Genomic DNA, 22,279 nt, shown 5'->3' with positions numbered 1-22,279 from the left:
CTATTATATCTCAACACACACTAACAGCCGTTTGAAAACCATTTTGAATTTGGAATTTGTTGCGTGAGAATACGGTAGACAATTGAATGAGTTTTCTAATGGCTGCTATCTGCCATGCTTGGGGCAGTAATGGGAGCATCTAAAACACCCAACAAGGTGTTGTACGTGCGTTCAGCCGCGTTGCGTGGGGGGTTTCCCCAACATCAAGGAGTTCGTAGAACGCGCGCGGATATAGGAGAAATTGCTCAACGCAAAGTGGGTCAAGTTAGCCGGACTCGACGTTTCGCAGCAAAGGTTGCCCGACGTCGGCGCCGATCGGCGAATCCGGTTGTGCTCTTGCGCAAGCCGTCTTGTTTATCAGATCGCTAAAAAGATCGAGACAATATGCAATGCTAGAGTGCATTCCAGATTTAAAAGCTTAACGTGGAGTCCCTACTAATGGCTTCGATACCTGCGAGGGACAGTTTACCTCGTTATGAGGTAATCCATTTATAATGGACATGGTTTTTTCACTACGCTGGAAAATACTGGCAAAACCCAAGGATTTCATTCATACTTTGCAATAACAACGATTTTACGCAAATCATCCTGTGGTCAGTGACGCAAATAAAAACAATGGTCCTATTTTCTTATTATTAACTAGTCGATAACTTGAATAAGGATATATGAACAGTGAAGTTTCAAATGCAAACATGTCCTTTAGAATGGGAATGGGTATTAAGTATAGGTAGTAGACCCATTATGGTGTGACAAGTGGCATTAACAAACAAAGCTGAATCACTCGGCTTACCACAATTGATATGTGTCTATTAAAAGGAGATTGACTTTTCAAACTACGTGTCTACTAATGGCATGGCCTTATGTACTTACTTTAAACAATATAGACCAATACCCTTAAGAAAGGCAATTGCATTCCATAGAATTGAAGTGTTCTCATCTGAACTATTGCGTAGTTACTTCCCAAATCCATTCACCTCTAGTTTAGACTTTGTATGTAAAGAGTAGTAAAGACATACCGCATATTTACAAAAAATCTTCGTCAACCTCCTTCATGCTTAAGACACCAAAACATTAAGCGATAAATAAAATCAGATAGTTAAGTCTCCCTAAAGCTCAGCTCATCCTGTAACACAGGATCAACAGTAAAATTTAATATAGTACAGTGTAACACACACATAAGTACATTTTGCTCAGATCACAGTCAAACCAAGAGTCTACAGTGGTAATTAAGAATGGCCCAATCAAGCAGGCAATTGCGTAAGCAAAACATTTACCCTCTGTACTGATGCAACGTAAAGGTAAATCTTGCAACGCGGAGCCATAAGGCGAAATATTGAACTTTTCACATAAGGAAAGTAATCAAGGCGCAAATTTCCAAAAGTTAAGTTAAAGCAATCGAGGTCAAGATGCCGAGTTCGAGGAATCGCCGTGGTGGGGACGACGGATTGACGTCACCGAGGCCGTGACGTCTGGTGGCGTGAGCAGGGACAGAGAAAGTGAGAAAACCCGACAAGTGCTAACATGTCATTTTGTAAACCTATTGACTAGTTAAATCTGATACAAGTGATTTTTCTAGAAAAGTTTTCCATGATTTCCGAGACGTAAATAACTAGATTAGAAGTGTAAACAAGACAAGCTAATCTTGGTAAGACTGCGATATCGTTAAAACCGATAAGTTTGAAGGTAGAAAAAAACATTGCGCATGTTTTGAACAACATGATACGACGTATATTGTAAACGTAGCGCCATCTGTGAGAATGGTGATGAAGCTTTAAAAAAAGTAAAGACTCGAGGAAAATGAATTGCTTCGAAGAAGTAAACATATTCCATGTAAATTGTTATAAATGAACGTATTTACATTTAAAACATAAAAGCGACGGTTGAAAAGGCAAGGTCTTCGACCGTTTTCCGAGAAAAAATGGTCCGATGACGTCACGGCCAGAAAGAAACGCACATATTAATCTTATCCTTATCACACGCGGTCCGGACCAATGGCGTAAGGAACTCCAAATGACAGGCCATGATGCGAACACTATTGGTGGAACTATTAAATATTTATTAGTCCACAAGTGTTCTTGTTTTTCGACACCATTAATTACGCAAACAATGCAACACTTAATTCCTACATTCATTATCATTAACTAGCGATAACTTTATTCAAGACGAATAACAACAAACGCGGAAGTTTAAAAACAGTTTCTCGTAACTTTCAGAACTATTGCAAAATATTTGGTAACACGCGTAATAAATTAAGATGTTAGAAAAGGAAAACCGACAAAGATTAAACTTTTAAATCGGTTCACTTATAAATTAGGATACGGTGAAAACGGAGAACAAAAGTAAGCTAAAATCAGCGTACAAAAAAGTTCGGGAAAACTTTTTTCGGGCCATAAATATCATTTGGCCATTGTTCTAGCAAATATCCGAACTCTTCCATATGCAGATTTCACCCCACATAGCACTTAATTAGCAAACTTACCACTGGCTTGCTGTATTCATCATTCTGGTACTCGAACATGGTTGCGAACATAAGACTACTGTCGTCTTGTTCGCTGTAGTAATACGGCACTCGCTGAGACATGAAGCTGGATTCGCAAAAACCGTTCAAAACAATACACACAGAAAAGTTTTGCAAAGTTCAGGCGCGGCACGTTACGGTTGTCAGTGATAAGGTATGACTCATACGAAGGCTGTGTCGAGCGCGAACGCGGGCTTCTAGTATGTGTTTTAATATCAGACTGACTCAGATCGGGGGCCGCGGCCGGTTTTGTATAGCGACTAGCCGCACCGCGCACGCGCGAGATTCAGCACACAACTGAAACGCCTCAACTACATAACTATTCCAACAATCCGCTTGCAACGCCAAATCGTTTTCCAGTTTTTCAGATTCTGTGAATCATGAATTTCAGCGACATGCTGGTAAATATTTTGGCTGTGAATTGTATCGACTTTTGCTGAAGGTTACGATAGCTGGGACTTGGGTAAGAAAGTTGGCAAGTGTCCCACTTATCTGTAGTACTGAACTCGGTTTCGGAGAACTGAAATCGTTAGGTTCTGGCAATCGTAATGAATACATAATAGGAGAGCGAAATTAAAAAGATCACTTTGTTTTATTATTAATGCCGTTTGAACTAAATATATTGCAAGACAAAGCAGATAATTGGAATAAACTGGACTGTAACTACTTGCTGTCTCGAGCAAAACACTTCATGTTCAGGATGTAAAAACAGGAAAATCATAAGGCTCACAACGATTTCCTATAAGACATTAGGGAAAATAAATTGAAACAATAAAGTCTCATATTTACATTGAAAAACAAAATAATTATTAGGTACAGAAAAAACTCAAACTGAAGCCTAGCCAAGTGAAAATCAAGTCAATCAAGTATACAAAGTGTAAGTAACGTCCCAATACATCTTTATTTTTCAATTGGTGTTGATAAGCGGTTGTCATCTGTGCTACAGGCCCTGACTTGATTGACTAAAAATCGCTTCGCCTAGGTTGTTTTGGGTTGGAAAATGACTAAAACTAACCAATTAGTGGATATACGTACTTAAATTGAAATACGAATGGCCAATGACTAGTTGAAGAAAACAACAATTTTTGTATTGAGTTTTGTTGTTAGACTTACACACGTTTAGACTTAGAATGTAAATAAAATTATGAAGATTTTTTCTGTACCTAATATACTATTTCTCATCTCAAAACCTAGGACTGGACTGAGAAGTACAGTAACATCAACTCAATGACAATGAAAACGGGCAACTATGTACGGCAAAACGGACCCATTTTGATTGCTCTTAAATGTGTTAAAGATAAACCTATAAATCACCAAACTGACGTAGTGCAAACTGCAACTAGCCCTTCTAATAAAACAAAAGGTGAACGACTGAATGAAAACGATACATTCATATGAGATTCGTGTTCAAATCCAAATGTATGCACATATTATTTACAACGCATTACATATCCTTGTAGACAACTAGTCCGTTGTGACATATCTCTCAAAAAGACATCCGACTATTCAATACTGAGTCTAAAATATGCACAGAAGTGTAGTATATCTTATCGTTTAGTACATTTGTCTCTACCATTACACTTTCTACACAAACTATGACACCTAATTAAAATACAATTTATGGTGTAGTTGGACAATGTTTACATGAATCGACCACTAGTTTAGTATGAATGGAAAGGATGACAATACACAATTTCTGAAATATATTGTCTTCGGAATCGTGATCACTGAATATAGACCTCGAATTAACGCTTCATTGTAAGTCTGCATTCCAAAGTAATGCAACTGATTTTCACAGATCATTAGGTCTTAGGCCTTCGGGGTGGGAAAACAAAACTCGTTAGGCAATAACGGACTTCCCGGCTTCTAAAGTTAATGTGTTTTACGTAAACGTAGAGACACCTCACGTTAGTAAAAGGCGAAGCTTCGGAGTACGCGACGTTGCCGACAAGCTACAAGAGAGTAGGTGTGACATGTAAAATCTGAACACATTGAACACAACCACCATCATAAAGAAAGAAATTGAAGGCTGTAATGTATCTGAAGCTAAAATAGGGTAAAGTGGAAAAAGAAAAGACTGATGGCAGTGATGGCATAGGAATAATTGCCAGAGAGAAAGAGAGCGTTAGCAAAGAAGCGAGCGCTATATAAAATCATATCATAGACCATAATACCCTTGCAGTTATTGCATATTTAAGCCGAATCTCATACAGCGCAGTAGTCAATAAATTTTGCGACGTAACCGCCAGAACTTATGTCTTATCGCGCAATTTCACGGATGCTGTGACTTGCAACGATATCGTAGATCGGACCTATTCAACTATTCATATTTGTACAAATCTCCATCTCGGTAACGGGCCGGGGACACGAACGCAGCTGCTGAGGCTATAAATTACTTATCCCGGTTTCCTATCTAGTTACCAGTTTCGAGATATTCACTGCGATTACCATTTACAAACTTGTGCTGATTCTACTGCTATTTCTAACCAATCTAAACATCTAAATGTAGAACATTGTATCATAGAAGTTTTTTTGCCTAAAGCCAAAACAGTCAAAAATGTCAAAATCCCATATTGTACGACGATAAGAAGACGGTCCTCATCATTCATATAGTCGATGATGTTTTCAATGCATCCAAGACTGTTTTTACGCTTAGCAGCTCAGCATTTTAAAGGCGTGTCCAGACGGGGACAGTTTTTCGCCAATCTGATTAAATTGTCCGATCAATTCAGGCCATGCGGACGCAAACTCCAATTTGGCTTGCCGAATTAAACCGCCGATTATGACCGATATTACCGAAAAATATTCGCTAGTATTCGCGCTTGAGGGCATTATTTTTATTTAGAGCGCTCAAATATCACCATTAATTTAAAACTGGCGTTTGCGTCCGCACCGCCTGATTTGATCGGACAATTTAATCAGATTGGCGAAAAATTGTTCCTTTCTGGACAGGCCCTAAGAAAGTTCCGGACTCGTTGACAAAAGGACTATTGATGAAATGCCTAAAAGTACGAAGTACGTTTTCAGAGATCGGCAGCGCTTATTTATATATTATGGTTTTTCTGGTGTTGCTTATGAAGTTTTGAATCTTATGCGCCGATATTAGAACACCATCTAGTGACTATTTGTTATTGGTGGCATGATATTGCGGGTATATTATGTGTTTGAAGAGTTGAAGGCATATAAACATAATTATAAAGATAACAGGTACTGAGTTTTTCCTCACAGCACAGAGCCACAGAGTATTGACTCTACGAGTATTAGTTTGGGCTTATAAGCAGGGGTGCGAAACTCCTGACTTCGGCCAAACTCGGCTCCGCTCGGCTCAGCATTGCTCCGAGCAATTATTAGGGTTGGCACCACTTGACTTCCTTTTGCGTGCACGACCACAGATAAGATAATCACTTGAATTTTGACAACCCTAAATAGCCGAAAGGGATAGTGCCATATATTAGAAAGGGATAGCATGATTCGACCCTGAACCGCTGTCAAACTTCGGTTTTGTAGGAAGTTTCCTTTCTGTACGGCAGTACTATTATTTATTCTGTGTTATAAGCTAATACCTAAAGGAAATATATGTTACTTCTTAACTCTAGTTGGATTGTCCTCAATTGTCTGATGTAAAGTAGGTATTATTAATGTTAACAATACTCACACATACATAATGTCATGTTATGTGGTGTAAATACTATAAATATAATAAAACAGCCGTTTAACTGCAACGTAATGATAAACGATGGTCAACACAAACCCGCTTATGTTATTGTTGCAGTTGTTTACATACCTAGATACCTACATATTTAATGAACTCGGCCTGGCATATGTAAGTAAATGAAACCAGCAGACAAAACAGTTTCTACCTAAATTAAAACAAGTGGGGTTCCGTACTTTTTAGTATTTGTTGTTATAGTGGCAACAGAAATACATCATCTGTGAAAATTTCAACTGTCTAGCTATCACGGTTCATGAGATACAGCCTGGCGACAGACAGACAGACGGACAGTGGAGTCCCAAGGGTATAAGGAGGCAATAGGAATCATTCGACAAATAATAGTCATGCCAAATGCTTCTTATTTGGCAAGGTCCTTATTCCACAAGGTTATATTGGAACCACTCAAACCAAACAGGAGGTTACGTATTAAAGTAATGCTTGAAGCGTGAAATATAACCTTGAACGATGTCATGTTAGTGCTCTGACCCTTTCTTAAGGGTGAGTCTCTTGAAAGTTACCTACATGACAGTTTACTTTCAAGAGTTTCAAGGCAATAATAAATTAATCTCTAATTAAAAGAGAATCCTGCAAGAGACAAAAAAAACAAGGATAGGTGAATAACCTACGCCCAGTATTTGAACGCTGTAATTTTCTTGGAACAGTCAAACCACTCATACACGTGTATACACAGTAGATAATGTGCGCCGATCGTGCTAAGATCTTTTGTTGTAAACGACAACAAACCGCAAAATACATAAAGCCGCAACTTGTACATAAATCCGCGTTTCTAAAAGAAATCGTATAGTAATAGACTTAAGGTCTAAAACACAAATCATGTTTGAAACTGATTACAAAAAAAAAACGTAAAATTGTTTAGGTTTAGGAGTTTAGGTGACGTCAGACATGCTTTTATTGATTTATTAGAAATGTTTACATCACTTAAAAAACTTACGATTGATAAGATTGCACTATCAATACGATGTCCGGTGCTTTTCCTCATTTTAGGCATTTTGCAAGGATTCCTTATAATGTTTCCTTATCTTTTTTTTTATTCGTAGAAGTGATCGGTATATTGCCGGCAATTGAACCCAGGACCTCGAAACACAAGGCAAGTAATTATAGTTTCAAATTTCAGACTGTCTTATATCATTCCAATCATTACACTGGAAGAGGAGGAGTGTCTGGTTCGCAATTAGGCAACTCAGCAATTAAAAGCGGTATAGTAAGTAGGTTTAGTTTAAAAAATGTGATACCTACACAACATGTCTAGAAAATACTGGTTCGCGTTAAGAGCCCATCAACGTGCACACTAGCGCCACTGCTAAATAATCGTGATTATTTAAATTTAATTTAGGGAGCCGCTACGTACTGTGTTTTATATTTAAGCACCTTTTGAATACATCAAACTACTTTTAATGTTGCTGGATTCGTCAATCTATGCGTCCAAAGTTAAAACGGCCGTTTTTGTTTTGAGTTCATAGATCGATCCAGCAACATAAAAACTAGTCTGATGTATTGTATTCAAAAGGTACTGAAATACAAAACACAGTACGTAGCGACCCCCTTTTTTAAATATCTTTCTTCTTCTTCTTCTTCCTCGCGTTATCCCGGCATTTTTGCCACGGCTCATGGGAACCCGGGGTCCGCTTGAAATATCTTTCGTTAAATTTAAATAATCACGATTATTTAGCAGTGGCGCTATAGTGTGCACGTTGATGGGCTCTTAAATGTAACGTATTTCAGAAGTAAAATCGAACCTACGCAACATTTATTGGTCATAATTTCACAATGAGTGTATTTTCATGTGTCTTAGTGACCTTTCAAAGCTTTTAATCTTGTCCTAAGATAATGATATGGGATATGGGACGTCCTTTAAGATTAATTAAGATATAAAATGATAGACTACCTAACAGATTTTAATCTGGCCTACTAGGCTTTAAGAAATAATTTATCAGCGTGGCCTTTACAGGGTTCACCACTAATGATTCATTCACTATTTCGTAATTCAACGTTGCAATACCTAACATCGATCTCGATATGTGACTATTTCACTGTTACACAATTCCTACCCTGTTCGTACAAAGAGTGTATCGTATTACTTTACTTTTGTCATTTACGTCATTTTATAAAAAAGTGAGGTTATTGATGTTATCGCAGAACTTAGGTAACATTCCAATCGCATGCAATTCAAAGCCTTATTGCATCCAGTATAAGTGCGATATCAGATTAGACTTATTTGATACAGATCGCGAGATCATATAACAGTGGCGTCCAATAGCTAGAGCCGTCTGCATTAGGAATAGAACTACGAGCTGCTGAATCATGGCTAAGGTCATTAGGAACGAAGTTCACGGCCAGCTTTTGTTTGTTTCTGGAAAATGGAAAGTGAGCTAGCGAGAATTGGAAATGTTATATGAACTAGGATTAATGGGGTGGTTCTCGGTAGCGGGCTAATGGGTGTACGATCATAATCGGTAAGTCTGAAACTATTATATTTTTATTATACACGATTATTTGTGACGTTCCACGGGAAAAGGTACCTTATGAGGGTTTCTAGTTTCGGAGATATGAAATGTTTTGTAAAGAGGTGAAAAAATGCTCAATTTTTTTTTAATGTTTGATCTGAAACCTTAATGCGTAACGTTTGTTTACCTGTTTTTATTTTTGTTATAAGTTAGTTATAAGCCTAGTAATGTCGTCTCAGAGTTTAGTAGAAAAGGTACCTTATGGAAAAAAAGATTGAAAATTCCCAAAAAAACTAGTCAATACGGGAAAAGAAGTTTGGTAGAGAACTGTATTAGCATTCAGCAAAACTAATTTGATAATTTCAGTTCTGGTTGGGGCGCCTCGCAAATATTATAACCGTACATCGACCGACATTACAAATCCAAGTAGCCTGCTATTATACCAAAGTTACTCTCGTCAAGTCTTTCTTAACTAGAATAATCTTCATTTGGTTTGGTCGCATGCAGTAAATCAGCCATTGGTTTGCTGAAAAATGCCAATACCCGACGCATTACCTTATGGAATATCTGAGGTCATTGAACCTCAATGCCGCTTATCTTCAATAGCAACCGAAATATATTATTGATAAGAAATAGACGATTTATACCATCTTAACCCCAAAATATTATTAGTTTATCCTAACTGTTCCATCATCATCATGCCTCATCATGTAACTTAATCACAAGGTACCTTTTCATTACATACAAATTATTGGTCTTTTTTAAGATTATTATGACGAAGAACTAATTAAATTTGGGGCAGTTTAATGTAAATTAATATTTTCTATTCATAAAAGTTAAACTGTAATATGATTGATATTTTGTAGTGATGTATTATTAGATTTATTTCCATAAGGTACCTTTTCGTAAATGTATGGAGCAAATACTGTTATTGTTATGTAAGTTTAAAGTGGCATAAGGGGTTAAATATAGTATTTAGTTGGGGTTTTAGGATTTATTTCATTTGAATGACAGAATTTCTTTCATATGTGCTCAGAAAAGTTGATTGTGTGTCACATTAAAAGTAAAAATATTCAATTTTGTGATTTTATATGAAAAAGTCAGAAAATACATTTTCACCTCTAAATCGGTATTGTTTTTTGCTTAAACTGTCTGTCAGTGTCGTTTTCTAATAGATAAAATTTAAATCTTGAGAGCTCATTGCAATCAATCGTGAAAATAAAATAAAACTTTATTTTCAAGAGATTGGTTAGTATACACATAGATCAGTCGATATCAAAAGTTTCTATTTGCATTACAGAACAAGTCGCAATATTTTTTTAATCTCAGATATATAAGGTATTATTATTTGTAGTCAACTATGTAACTTACTTCAGGAACATAGTTTTTTAGGCGGCTAAACTTAAAACTTCTCTATCGTAAAGTTGCTCATTTCACAACATTATTTTCAAAAAATCATATCTCTGTAACTACGCAACCTAGAAGGTTGATCTTTTGTGTTATCGATAGCTTATTTATTGTAGATTACTGGGGTATGCATAACTCCATACCCGCCATAAGGTACCTTTGACCGTGGGACGTCACATTTATCGTACAGACGGACATGTAACATTTAAAACTTTCGCGTTTTGAACACATATTAAATCACATTCAAAAGGACATCATTTTATCGATAATTTTCAGGGAAAAAGGCAATTCGTAATAGCAAATAGTGTGCCATAATGCAGAACGAAATGCTTCTCAAATCATACCGTATACTTACCGTAGTATGATCGACGACAGTCAATACCGTCTTTACCATAAGGGCACATAGGCCCGTGCCCAGGGCCCCCATCCTCTGGGGGCCCCGAGGACATGGACAGTGGGAGATCAAGATCAAATTCTTGAGTGCCCAAGGGCCCCAGCACAGTTTAAGACGGCCTTAACGACAGTGCTCACTGTCGTCAATGCAATGCTGCTATGCTATGGGCATGTTGCCGCTGCATGTTTCGAGTAGATAATGTAGATACTGGTACAGTGGCCATCAGATATATTGGAGCGGCTGAGGCACTAACAAATATCTGAACACACGTCTATTGTCAGCGCGTTAGTGTGTGTTCAAATATTGTGAACACCTTCGCCGCTCCGATATATCTGACGGCGACTGTCCCTGCAGGTGCCTGCCACTAAGAACTGTAATCACAGTCCAACTCACTGCTTCTGACTCTACTAGTCAGCCAAAACTGTCATCATGGCAGGCAGGCATCGTCAGAGTCAGAAGCATGAACAGGAAGGCGTTTGCACTATGTCTCTGCTCACTGCTCTGCCCTCAACGGCTAAGTTTAAATAATGTATTCAGTTATTTGATACGAATTCATCGGAACCCGAAGGACATTACATCACGTGTTGTATCGTTAGTATTCTGCACCAACGTCACAACACATTTTGACTCTCATATAGCATATCATATCGAATGGTAAACCGGTATAAACGGAATATGTAAACCGATACCGCATAATTTGTAGGTCGCCATTTTCATAAATTTTTCATGCATGTGCTCGGATCTGTCGGGAAGGCAGGTCAAGGTGGTCAAGTGTTTCGTGTTTTCTTTTACTGCAAAAACCATTTAGTAAGCTACAGTCCTGGCTGAATACGTAAGAGGAATAGGGCCAGGTCCTCTTAGTTGGTGTGCGTTATCATTGTGATTTTTTAGGGTTCCGTAATCAAAGGGTAAAAACGGGACCCTATTACTAAGCCTCCACTGTCCGTCTGTCTGTCACCAGGCTGTATCTCATGAACCGTGATAGCCGGTCCACCGATGTAAAGTTCACAGTGTGGGTGATGATACCCCTACTCTTAATTAAATAATACCTTAAGAATTGTTAACGGAGTCTTTAACTCTTTACATATAGGTACAGTAGGACTTGGGTAGTTTTAAGTCAGTGAAAAGAACCTAACTAACACCATACCACTCGTAAACGGCGTTAATGCTATTGTTTGCTAATGCCAACATCAATTCACGTACCTACATACTTGTGCCCGTCAGTTTGAAGCAATCAAGTTATTAGGGCGACGTGTGGTAGCGTAGCGTTTTCCTCGAATATGACGTCACGGCGCACGGTAGCGAGTGGTTAATAAATAAAATATACTTGGTCAAGCAGATCTTGTCAGTAGAAAAAGGCGGCAAATTTGAAAAATGTAGGCGCGAAGGGATATCGTCTCATAGAAAATTTGAATTTCGCGCCTTTTTCTACTGACAAGATCTGCTTGACCAAGTATAGATATATGACCTATAAAACGACCCTACGTGTAATACGTTGGTTAGGTAGTAAATTGATATCCCCAGTTTTTAGGGTTCCGTACCCAAAGGGTAAAACGGGACCCTATTACTAAGACTCCGCTGTCCGTCCGTCCGTCCGTCCGTCTGTCACCAGGCTGTATCTCACGAACCGTGATAGCTAGACAGTTGAAATTTTCACAGATGATGTATTTCTGTTGCCGCTATAACAACAAAGACTAAACCAGAATAAAATAAAGATTTAAGTGGGGCTCCCATACAACAAACGTGATTTTTGACCGAAGTTAAGCAACGTCGGGCGGGGTCAGTAGGGGTCAGTACTTGGATGGGTGACCTTTTGTTTTTGCCGTTTTTTGGAACCCTTCGTGCGCGAGTCCGACTCGCACTTGCCCGGTTTTTTCTTATCTTTAGAAAAAAATCTGCAATAAAGCACACTTGGACGTAGTTATGCACAAACGTTCCAACCCACAAGACGGTTTACAATACCAAAGTGATTTCATAAGAGTTCCGTGAACCAAGCTTATTTTTTTTTTATGTGATAGTCAGCAAACGAGCAGACGAGCCGCCTGATGGGAAGCGGTCATCGTCGCCCATGGACATAAGCAACATCACAGGAGCCACTTAAGCGTTGCCGACCCCTGAGAACCCTAAATTTAATGGTTAATGTAACTCTAAAAACATATACCATATATACATAAGTATATTATATTATATATCTAAGCAGTCACCTGCTCTCAGCGGTAGAAAAGCAGTCGCTGTAGCCGAAAACGACTAGGAGATGATGATGATCTAAGCTTAATAACATTATAATTAAAAAAAGTGAAGAGATCCTAGAACGATTGATAAAGGAATCCATCATAGGCATATTTCAGATAAATGAAGCAGTTGGCTACGAACTAGCCCTTGTGGTAACTAAACAGTAAAGTAGTAGGTTTGGCAAACATGTTAAATAATACCCCTACTTTTTTATTCAGTTTTTTTTATTACTTCTATGTTTGTTTGTTTGAACCATAAAACAAAGGAAAAGTCTAGTTATAATTTATTTTCTATGCGGTTTAATTTACAGTTAAGAACAATAGTTTATAATATAATACCTACTGTACTGCGGCAATCCACATTTTTGTATTCCAGACATTGACAGTATGTCATATACCTATCGGTAACATTCACAATACAAAATGGTTGCTAGAGTTTGAATTGAATGGGGTTGGCCGGTGGAAGTTTTTAGCAGATGTTTTTAGCCATCATAGCTTGCCCTGTCAATCCCTAGAATTGTGTCAAATTTTCGTTTTTTTAATACCCTGGATGCCAGCCCTTTAAGCCAAATCTCATAGAAAAAGGGGCAACCTATGATGGCGCCATCTATGCAAACCTTTGACAGTTGCCAACCCCATTGTACTTTGCATTGTTGTTGTTACCCTTTTCATTTTCTTTGTTTTTCATCTTTTAGTCCTGTGTATGTGTGCTTTATCGAATAAATGGCTTTCTATTCTATCTATTTTAAATTAGGTTGTAAATCTTTTGAAACGGAGTCTACATTGTATTGTACAGTAAAAGTTTTTTCAAAGATCAAATCAGCCACTTGTTATTATGAAGTCCATAGCACAGTGAACTAATGCATACAGTATGCATAAGCCTGCTGTCACCTATGTTACCATCGCCAGGAAAAAATATCAGTGAAATCACGGTTCTCGGGACAATATAAAAAATATTTAATATTTCAAAAATAAATTGTTTGTAGGGATACTCCTGAAAATTTTTGAAACAAATCATCCTATTAATTTCTCAATGGGCTCCAATCCAAACTAGAACAAAATCCGTAAAACCCAGACAGATTAAAAATTCCTTAAAACATGCAGAATCTACCATCTTTATATGTTCTGTTCTTCAGAAATAAATGTAAGCCTTCTTTATGATTAAAAAAATATGATAAAATTGACATAATAAATAAAATAAAAAAACTATAAATAAGGCCTTATCCCGGTTGCTCATGTGCCTAAGTAATTATGTTTTGTATGAATATTAATTAATTGAACAGTAACAAAATTAATTATTTATTTAATTTAATTTCTTGGGAAACCCCTACTTCAAGCTGTAACAATAATATTATCCTTCACATACTTCCTTATTCTAAAGGACTTGATCTTCTAGCTGCCCAGTGGCCTATAAGAAGGTCTCCTGTTCCATTTTATGTCCAATCTATATTTTAACAAATTATAATTGCATTTGTCTCACAAGTTTTGTGGTGCAGTGCAGGCAGCTAGCCTAGAGGTTATCTATAAATATAAACATCGCAAGTTGCGATTCGCAACGGCCAAGGTGCTCACAAATATCTGAACACAGCTCTATTGTCAAGGTGTTAAAGTGCATGTTCAGATATTTTTGAGCACCTCGGCAGCTCCGATATATCTAATGGCGACTGTACTCTATTACTGCCATAAATAAGATTATCAAATAGAAAAGGTCAAATAGCGAGATTTGTATATGGAATCTAGAGATGCAAATCAAAATAAGAAATAGCACAGCGGAAATAGAATTACTTGGTTTACTTTAGGCCTTAATAAAATTGGTACTGTAAGTGTAAGAACTTTGTTTACTTTTTGGATAAGATATTAATGTGGTGACTAATATGTGTGCTATCTATCAGTAGTGTTGGTGTGGTAAGTATTGTATGAAATTCACAGAATCGTTATCAGATAAGAATCTAAATTTATGAACGTGTTATGTTAGTTGATAGATACAATAAAATAATAAAAATTATAAAAACAGTACCAGAATTTGTTATTTTCACAATAAACAATGTCTAGAAATTACACTCTATAATTTGTAAATACAGATGTCAATCACAATGAAAAAATCAATGATGATCAACTCTGGCCAAATGGGACTCGAACCCACATCCTTGGATTGCCGGTCCAATGTGTTACCAACTCCCTAGAACTTCCTGTTAAACAACAACATCTCTCCTCATCTGGCCGATGATTTATTTCCTTAAATCATCATAAAGTTTACTGAAACGCTTCCCTGACAGTAATAAACAGAAATGGTCAAAAAGCTGAAAGTGATTTCACTGATTCAGAAACAAATTATTCACTCTTGCTTTGAAACAACTAAAATAAATCATAATTATTATGGAATACAGACAACAGTAGCAATTTCCTTATAACCATTGGTATTTCAACGCTGCTATCAAACAATACAATTGAAAACATAGACCCCTATCAATATGTGGTTGCAGGAAGTACCTCTCTAGAAATAGCACATTACAACAAAATACAATTATTTTGTACGTGATAATGCTGACAAACAGTCAACTAGTTGAAAACTAAGTTACCTATCATAGTTTGAGGTTAGTTCAAAGTAATTGTAACTCATTTGAAGAACATAGAAGTAGTTTCAGTAGGTTTATAACCCATATTCAAGTGATAAAGCATTGATGTGACCTTGAACTTTTTTTTTCCACTCACCGTAAGCAGCGATCTGGATGCTTGTATCGTTGCCATGAAGTCATTGCTGGAGTCCTGCGAACTTTGACTGTCGTTGGACTCAGAATGGTTGGACTGGCTATCACTAACATCGAGCTTCATCGTCATATTATAGTCCTCACAAAACACAACACGAGATTTACGTAATGCACAAACGCGATATCATGAGCCAATTGACGAGGTTAAGTCCAAACCTGTTATAGTTCCGCGTAATATCAAACTAGCGTAGCGTAATCGTTCGTTTTCAATCTGATTCTGACAGTTCACTTCACTTTGCAACTTTTGTGACAGTTCCGATTCGAAGCAAATGCGCGCAGATTATCTGAGAACACAACAATGATGACTCATCTCCGATGACGTCGTCCTCGCTTTGGGGATGCCCTTCTCTCCTGAGAATTTCTCGCCCCTTGTTTCGAAATGTCCGAAGCGCCGCCACTTTGTATCGAAGCATCAACTTTTCGAGTATGCTGTCTTACTTCAACCTAAACAAAATTTAAAAGGGTGATCTCACCGTCTATAAAAAGACGTATGGCGTGATATTCAACCAATGGCATCGCAGTGTGGCTATGACGTCATACGGTTTGCGTTTTGAATGCTATCATCTTTGTTGGTTCGCTTGATACAAAAAATAGATAGCTTTGAATCTGACCCTTGCGCTGAGGATTCCGTGAATTTTGTCACTTGATTTCGTTCTAGAAATCTAATACTTTATTGCCAAATCCAAGTATGTTTAGTATTCCTTTATTTTCACTATTTAAAAGTTGCAACATACAAACACAGAAGTACAAGTTGTTAATTGTACAAAAAAGTCTTTGGATGTTGGAATGTTGGATTAGAATTATACCTATATAAAATAATTTTGAATTAGATTTGTAACGTATTACAGATTTTTTAGTTTCACTCAGCAGCAAAGTTTGTTTATATCTCGTGTCTTGAAACCCTCACAATGCTCAAGATCCCATTTTATGAACCACGGTCTTATCGATATCCATTATAAATATTTCGCTTTCTCGGATCTAAATATTAGCTCAAGGGGTAAACAACGACTTTGCTACCTTGTTGAACAAATAACTGTTTTAATACGTTAATTATACTTGGTCAAGCGAATCTTGTCAGTAGAAAAAGGCGGCAAACTTAAAAAATGTAGGCGCGAAGTCCCATAGAACTTTAGAAATTCGCGCCTTTTTCTACTGACAAGATTTGCTTGACCAAGTAAGTATATTTACCAACATATTTTCACTTAAATATATAGTTATAATCGTTTCCTTGAATAATAGTCGCATTTTATAATATGAAATCGTTTAATTTATAATATGTGTGTGACGTAATCAAAATGGCAAATTGCGGTTAAAGTGACTTTAACTTTAACTTTTTTTGAAAAAAAACCTAGTTTAACCGTTAAACTAGTTTTTTTTTCAAATAACTACATAATTCATGAATCTAGGATATACCTGGATCTGGCATGAGTGGTGGGGGTAACTGACAGAACGGGATAGTCTTATGTATCTTTCAGTAGGAGTAGCAGCGAAAGAGCTATTATTGTTTGTCCTTGTCACAGTCTCACATTTTATTTGTTCCCCACCTTTTTTTTAGTATGGATAATGGTGGGCAACAAATGAATTCGACCAATCACAGTGTCGCATTTGCGTATGTTTTGTCCCTCACAGAGGCACGCGTATACCACTTCTATACGATCCTACCTTCTATGACATAATTGTACGATTACTACCCTTTTCTGAAGTCGGTTAAAAATATACGTTTCGTTTCACGTCACGCAACATTGTCGCTGTTTAATACAAATAAGTTTGTTATTAATATTGTAAACAGATTTAAAATTAGATAAATTAAATTGAATTGTTACATTATGAGTAAAAAAAACGGAATATGTATCGTTATGAATAATGTACGTAGTAGAACATCTTTAATATGTCATGTCAATGTCAGCTGTCAAAGTAAATGCATGGTTCACCTAACTGTATTATTATATCGAAAAGCATGATAATATTCCCTGTTTTAGACAAATTACACGTCTAGCTTATAGGAACAGCGTCAGTTATCAATTTTGTCATATCCGTAAGTTGAAATCTTTGTCTCGTCGTGCACAAACCCCATAAATTTTAACCCAATACGTAAACATTTGTTAACGTATGTTTTCTTGATGTTTCAGCCGATTTAACAATGTCGGGGAAGAAATGCAAGCACTGTGGCTCTTCGGAGATAGAAGTAGATCCCGCTCGAGGTGATGCAGTGTGTACAAACTGCGGAACTGTGTTGGAGGACAACATTATAGTGGCCGAAGTAGAGTTCCAAGAAAACGCTCATGGAGGAGCTTCGGCTATTGGCCAGTTTGTGTCTGCTGAGTCCAAAGGAGGCGCAACTGGTTTTGGAGGAGGTAAGGATTTTTCGGAATAAGTTCCATGATGATTTAAGCAGTCCTATGTTTTGGAGTTTTCTAAAGAAAGGAGCTACTAAACAAAAACAATTACCAATCAATATTGTGGCTTAGTTAACTTTAAAGTGAGGTCTTCGGTATCATATGAGACAACACAAATAATCTTATTATTAGAAAGTTACATTAGAAAATCCTTCAATGATTGATTGAAAAACCTTTTAAAGTAGGTAAGCCTCTGCCTGTGGCTTCATGCAAATAAAAGATGTTAAACACTTTCAATCTGTTATCATACTTATGGGTAGAATTAATTATAATTTTGAATGCTCTTGGGCCACATTCCGTGTTTTAGAGGACTGTATAAAATTTTACAGATGGAAATATTTATTCAACAAATACTTATTTTGTTAGAAGCGGTAGTAAAATATTAAGTGAATATGATGAGTCCAAATTAATTTAATTCAAACACAATTTTCAGCTTTCAATGCGGGCATTGGCCAAGAATCCAGAGAAGTAACCTTACGGAAAGCCAGAGATGGCATCACAGCACTCTGTCAGCAACTACGGCTCAACCAGCAATGCATAGACATCGCTTGCAACTTTTTCAAGATGGCTCTGTCCAGGCATCTGACCATTGGGCGGCCGGCGAGCCACACGCAGGCGGCTTGCGTGTATATGACGTGTAGAACTGAAGGCACAGCTCGTATCCTTTTTTTAAGTTGTACTTGGGTGGATCAACTATTTTTTTTTGTTATTTTGTCCCATCAGCCAGAGTAAAAACCGACCAAGTGCGACTCGGGCTCGCGCACAAAGGGTTCCGTACCATTACGCAAAAAACGGCGAAATAATAACGTTTGTTGTATGGGAGCCCCACTTAAATATTTATTAGGTATATTCTGTTTTTAGTATTTGTTGTTATAGCGGCAACAGAAATATATCATCTGTGAAAATTTCAACTGTCTATCACGGGTCATGAGTTACAGCCTGGTGACAGACAGACGGATGGACAGCGGAGTCTTAGTAATAGGCTCCCGTTTTTACCCTTTGGGTACGGAACCCTAAAAAGTAGCAGTGTGTTAGAAGAAATGTTGTCAAATGTTACGAAATTTTTCGTGCTTAGTGTCCTGACCTGACATTAGTAATCAATTGCCCTAAGCTAATATTACAATAAAGAGTATGTCTATAAGAGAAATAAAAACCGGGCAAGTGCGAGTCGGACTCGCGCACGAAGGGTTCCGTACCATTATGCGAAAAAAAAAACAAAAAAAGCAAAGACAAAAACGGTCACCCATCCAAATACTGACTACTCCCGACGTTGCTTAACTTTGGTCAAAAATCACGTTTGTTGTATGGGAGCCCCATTTAAATCTTTATTTTATTCTGTTTTTAGTATTTCTTGTTATAGCGGCAACAGAAATACATCATCTGAGAAAATTTCAACTGTCTAGCTATCACGGTTCGTGAGATACAGCCTGGTGACAGACGGACGGACGGACGGACGGACGGACGGACGGACGGACGGACGGACGGACAGCGAAGTCTTAGTAATAGGGTCCCGTTTTACCCTTTGGGTACGGAACCCTAAAAACAAAGTTACAAGACGCACTAACTCAAGCCCTCAAATTAAAATGGCGATGGGCAGGACACATCGCACGGTATAAAGACAATAGATGGACAATAGTGGCAACCAAATGGAGAGACCCTATTGGCAAAAGGAAAGTGGGAAAGCCGTATAAACGATGGCTAGCAGATATAAAAGAAACTGCAGGGAAAGACTGGCTAAACGAAGCGGAAGACAGGCAAAAATGGAGACAGTTGGAGGAGGCCTACACCCGAAGAGGGGTCCAAATAAAATAAATAAATAGTAAATAATATACATAAACTTAACACTAACTATTAGCTATAAGGAACTTACTAACCAACTGAGAAACTTCTAATGTAAAAAAAATTGGAAATAAAGGCTTTTTAGGGTTCCGTACCCAAAGGGTAAAACGGGACCCTATTACTAAGACTTCGCTGTCCGTCCGTCCGTCCGTCTGTCACCAGGCTGTATCTCACGAACCGTGATAGCTAGACAGTTGAAATTTTCACAGATGATGTATTCCTGTTGCCGCTATAACAACAAATACTAAAAAAAACCGGCCAAGTGCGAGTCGGACTCGCGTTCCAAGGGTTCCGTATATTACACAATTTTTAACAATCAGTGCCGGATTAAGATATGTTGACGCCCTAAGGATTTCTAGGTGCCCCCTCTCCCTCGGGTCATCAAGATTACATTGATTTTTTGGTAAATTGAGAGAAGTTCATTGCCGCGTTACAGCTGAGAATGGAAATCAGTCACATCATTTTATCACGAAAATTGACAGTGCCGCGGCAGTAATGTTGCAACAGAGTACCTAATGCTGTTGCAGTTGCCACCCGAATGTCACCTTTATCATAGCTTAGAAAGTAATAGAAACGCGAGCGAAGCGAGCGCGGAAATTTTTCGATATAAAAACGCAATATGATAGACAGTTGTAAATTTTTACTTTTAGTATGGAAATCAGTCACATCATTTTATCACGGAAGTTGACAGTACTGCAGCAGTAACGTTGCAACAGAGTAATGTTGCTGCAGTCGCCACCCGAATGTCACCTTTATCATACCTTATAAAGTTATTGATAACGCGAGCGAAGCGAGCGCGAAAATTTTTCGATATACAAACGCAATTTTACTTTTAGTCCCAACCAGGCGCGAATCCAGGATTTCATACAGAGAAGGGATGGGACAGTTTTCTATCAGCCTAGCTTCGCATAGGGCTCGATATTTCTTAGGCTTCGATATTCGAGGTTGTTTTCATGCATAAAATATGCAAGAAAGCAGAGCTTGGAATTGAATTGGCGAAGTGTGAGAAAGGCAGTAGGCCTAGCTGCGAAAGAGGAAAGCTTGGATTTGGATCCACGCCCAAGTGTAATTAAGGCAGAAGGCCTCGCATAAGACCTAACGCCGAACCGCAAAAGAGTGGGTTGAAATCGAATCTATGCATGTAATCACGACTCTTCTACTGCTACCGATTGTTTCCCAAAGAATTACGCGCCATTATTTTTGCAAATTAGCTTTTGGACAGCTAAAAAAAATCGTGTGGTAAAAACGATGTGTCTGTCCCTAATTTTAAAATTTGTTCACCTTTTTCAACCTGGCATTTTGGTGCCCCTCCTGAACGTGGTGCCCTAAGCACGTGCTTGTTTTGCTTATTGGTTACAAAGTCTTTATTAATTCAACCATTAAAGTCGACGAGTACAAAAAACTTTAAGCTAGCTCTGAATTTAACATTTTTTTTAAACATTATTTTTAATTTGACCTTACAATTACTCGTAAGTAGGTAAGACCGTTAAATATTTAAAATGATTATCTTATCAGAAAATTATCACCAATTACTCTAAGAAAACTAATACTCTAAGTAATCCGGCACTGTTAACAATGTATTTTTTATGTGAAACGTGAGTGAAATCTCTTTAAAAAATCCGTAGGGGTCGGATTAAAAACTGTAATTAAGTCCGACTCACGCTTGACTTTACATTTCTAATAGGTTTTCCTGTCATCTATAGGTATAGACCTATTTTATGTATTTTTTTCAAAATTTTAGACCTAGTAGTTTCGGAGATAAGGGGGGGGGGAATGGTCATTTTTTGCCTATTTTCTTGAATAACTTCTAAACTGTTGATTCGAAAATTATAAAAAAAATTATTTGAAATCCTTACAATAAGCTCTTTTATTTGATATGTAACATGATATAGTTTGAAAAATTTTTTTTTATCATTTTTTCATTTACCCCCCAAAAGTGGCCCCCATGTTTAAAATTCATTTGTTTACGTTACATGTCCGTATTCGGGTCACAAACTTACATATGTGTACCAAATTTCAACTTGATTGGTTCAGTAGTTCCGGAGAAAATCGGCTGTGACAGACGGACAGACAGACAGACAGACAGACAGACAGACGCACGAGTGATCCTATAAGGGTTCCGTTTTTTCCTTTTGAGGTACGGAACCCTAAAAAATAGAATAAAATAAAGATTTAAGTGGGGCTCCCATACAACAAACGTGATTTTAGACCGAAGTTAAGCCACGTCGGGCGGGGTCAGTACTTGGATGGGTGACCGTTTTTTTTTTTGCCGTTTTTTGCATTATGGTACGGAACCCTTCGTGCGCGAGTCCAACTCGCACTTGCCCGGTTATTTATTTATTAAGATTACAGCCTATACGCACTTGCGGCCGCAACCACAGCGGCGCACGGCGAAGACGAAAATATTTTTTTATATGCTATCTGAAAAAAAAATTGTGGCGAATCGGCGCGGTTGCAACCACAAGTGTGGAACTAAGGCTCGGCACCGGTTTTTTCTTCATACAAAGAATATCGGTGTTATTGCGTTCTTTGGTTTATTATTTCATTTT

The 22,279-nt window shown here is 37.7% G+C and overlaps 2 protein-coding genes and 1 long non-coding RNA gene across 3 annotated transcripts in view; 1 reads left to right on the top strand and 2 right to left on the bottom strand.

Moving 5' to 3' along the window:
- LOC134799342 (transcription factor kayak) overlaps positions 1–15,844 on the bottom strand; it is a 48,486-nt gene extending 32,642 nt beyond the window's left edge. The window contains 1 exon segment of the mRNA XM_063771746.1: positions 15,440–15,844. Within this exon segment, the coding sequence (XP_063627816.1) occupies positions 15,440–15,565 (126 nt within the window). The 5' untranslated portion in view covers positions 15,566–15,844.
- The window catches only part of LOC134799388 (uncharacterized), a 232,755-nt gene that overhangs the window by 32,642 nt on the left and 177,834 nt on the right, over positions 1–22,279 (bottom strand). The window lies entirely within an intron of this gene.
- The window catches only part of LOC134799371 (transcription factor IIIB 90 kDa subunit), a 59,074-nt gene continuing 54,198 nt past the window's right edge, over positions 17,404–22,279 (top strand). Inside the window, 3 exon segments of the mRNA XM_063771781.1 lie at positions 17,404–17,530; positions 17,625–17,849; positions 18,325–18,549. Of these exon segments, the coding sequence (XP_063627851.1) occupies positions 17,636–17,849; positions 18,325–18,549 (439 nt within the window). The 5' untranslated portion in view covers positions 17,404–17,530; positions 17,625–17,635.

This window comes from Cydia splendana, chromosome 18, assembly GCF_910591565.1.
Source record: "Cydia splendana chromosome 18, ilCydSple1.2, whole genome shotgun sequence".
Classification (NCBI taxonomy): domain Eukaryota; kingdom Metazoa; phylum Arthropoda; class Insecta; order Lepidoptera; family Tortricidae; genus Cydia; species Cydia splendana.
The sequence above is the reverse complement of the archived record's forward strand: the minus strand, read 5'-3'. Positions and strand labels throughout refer to the sequence as shown.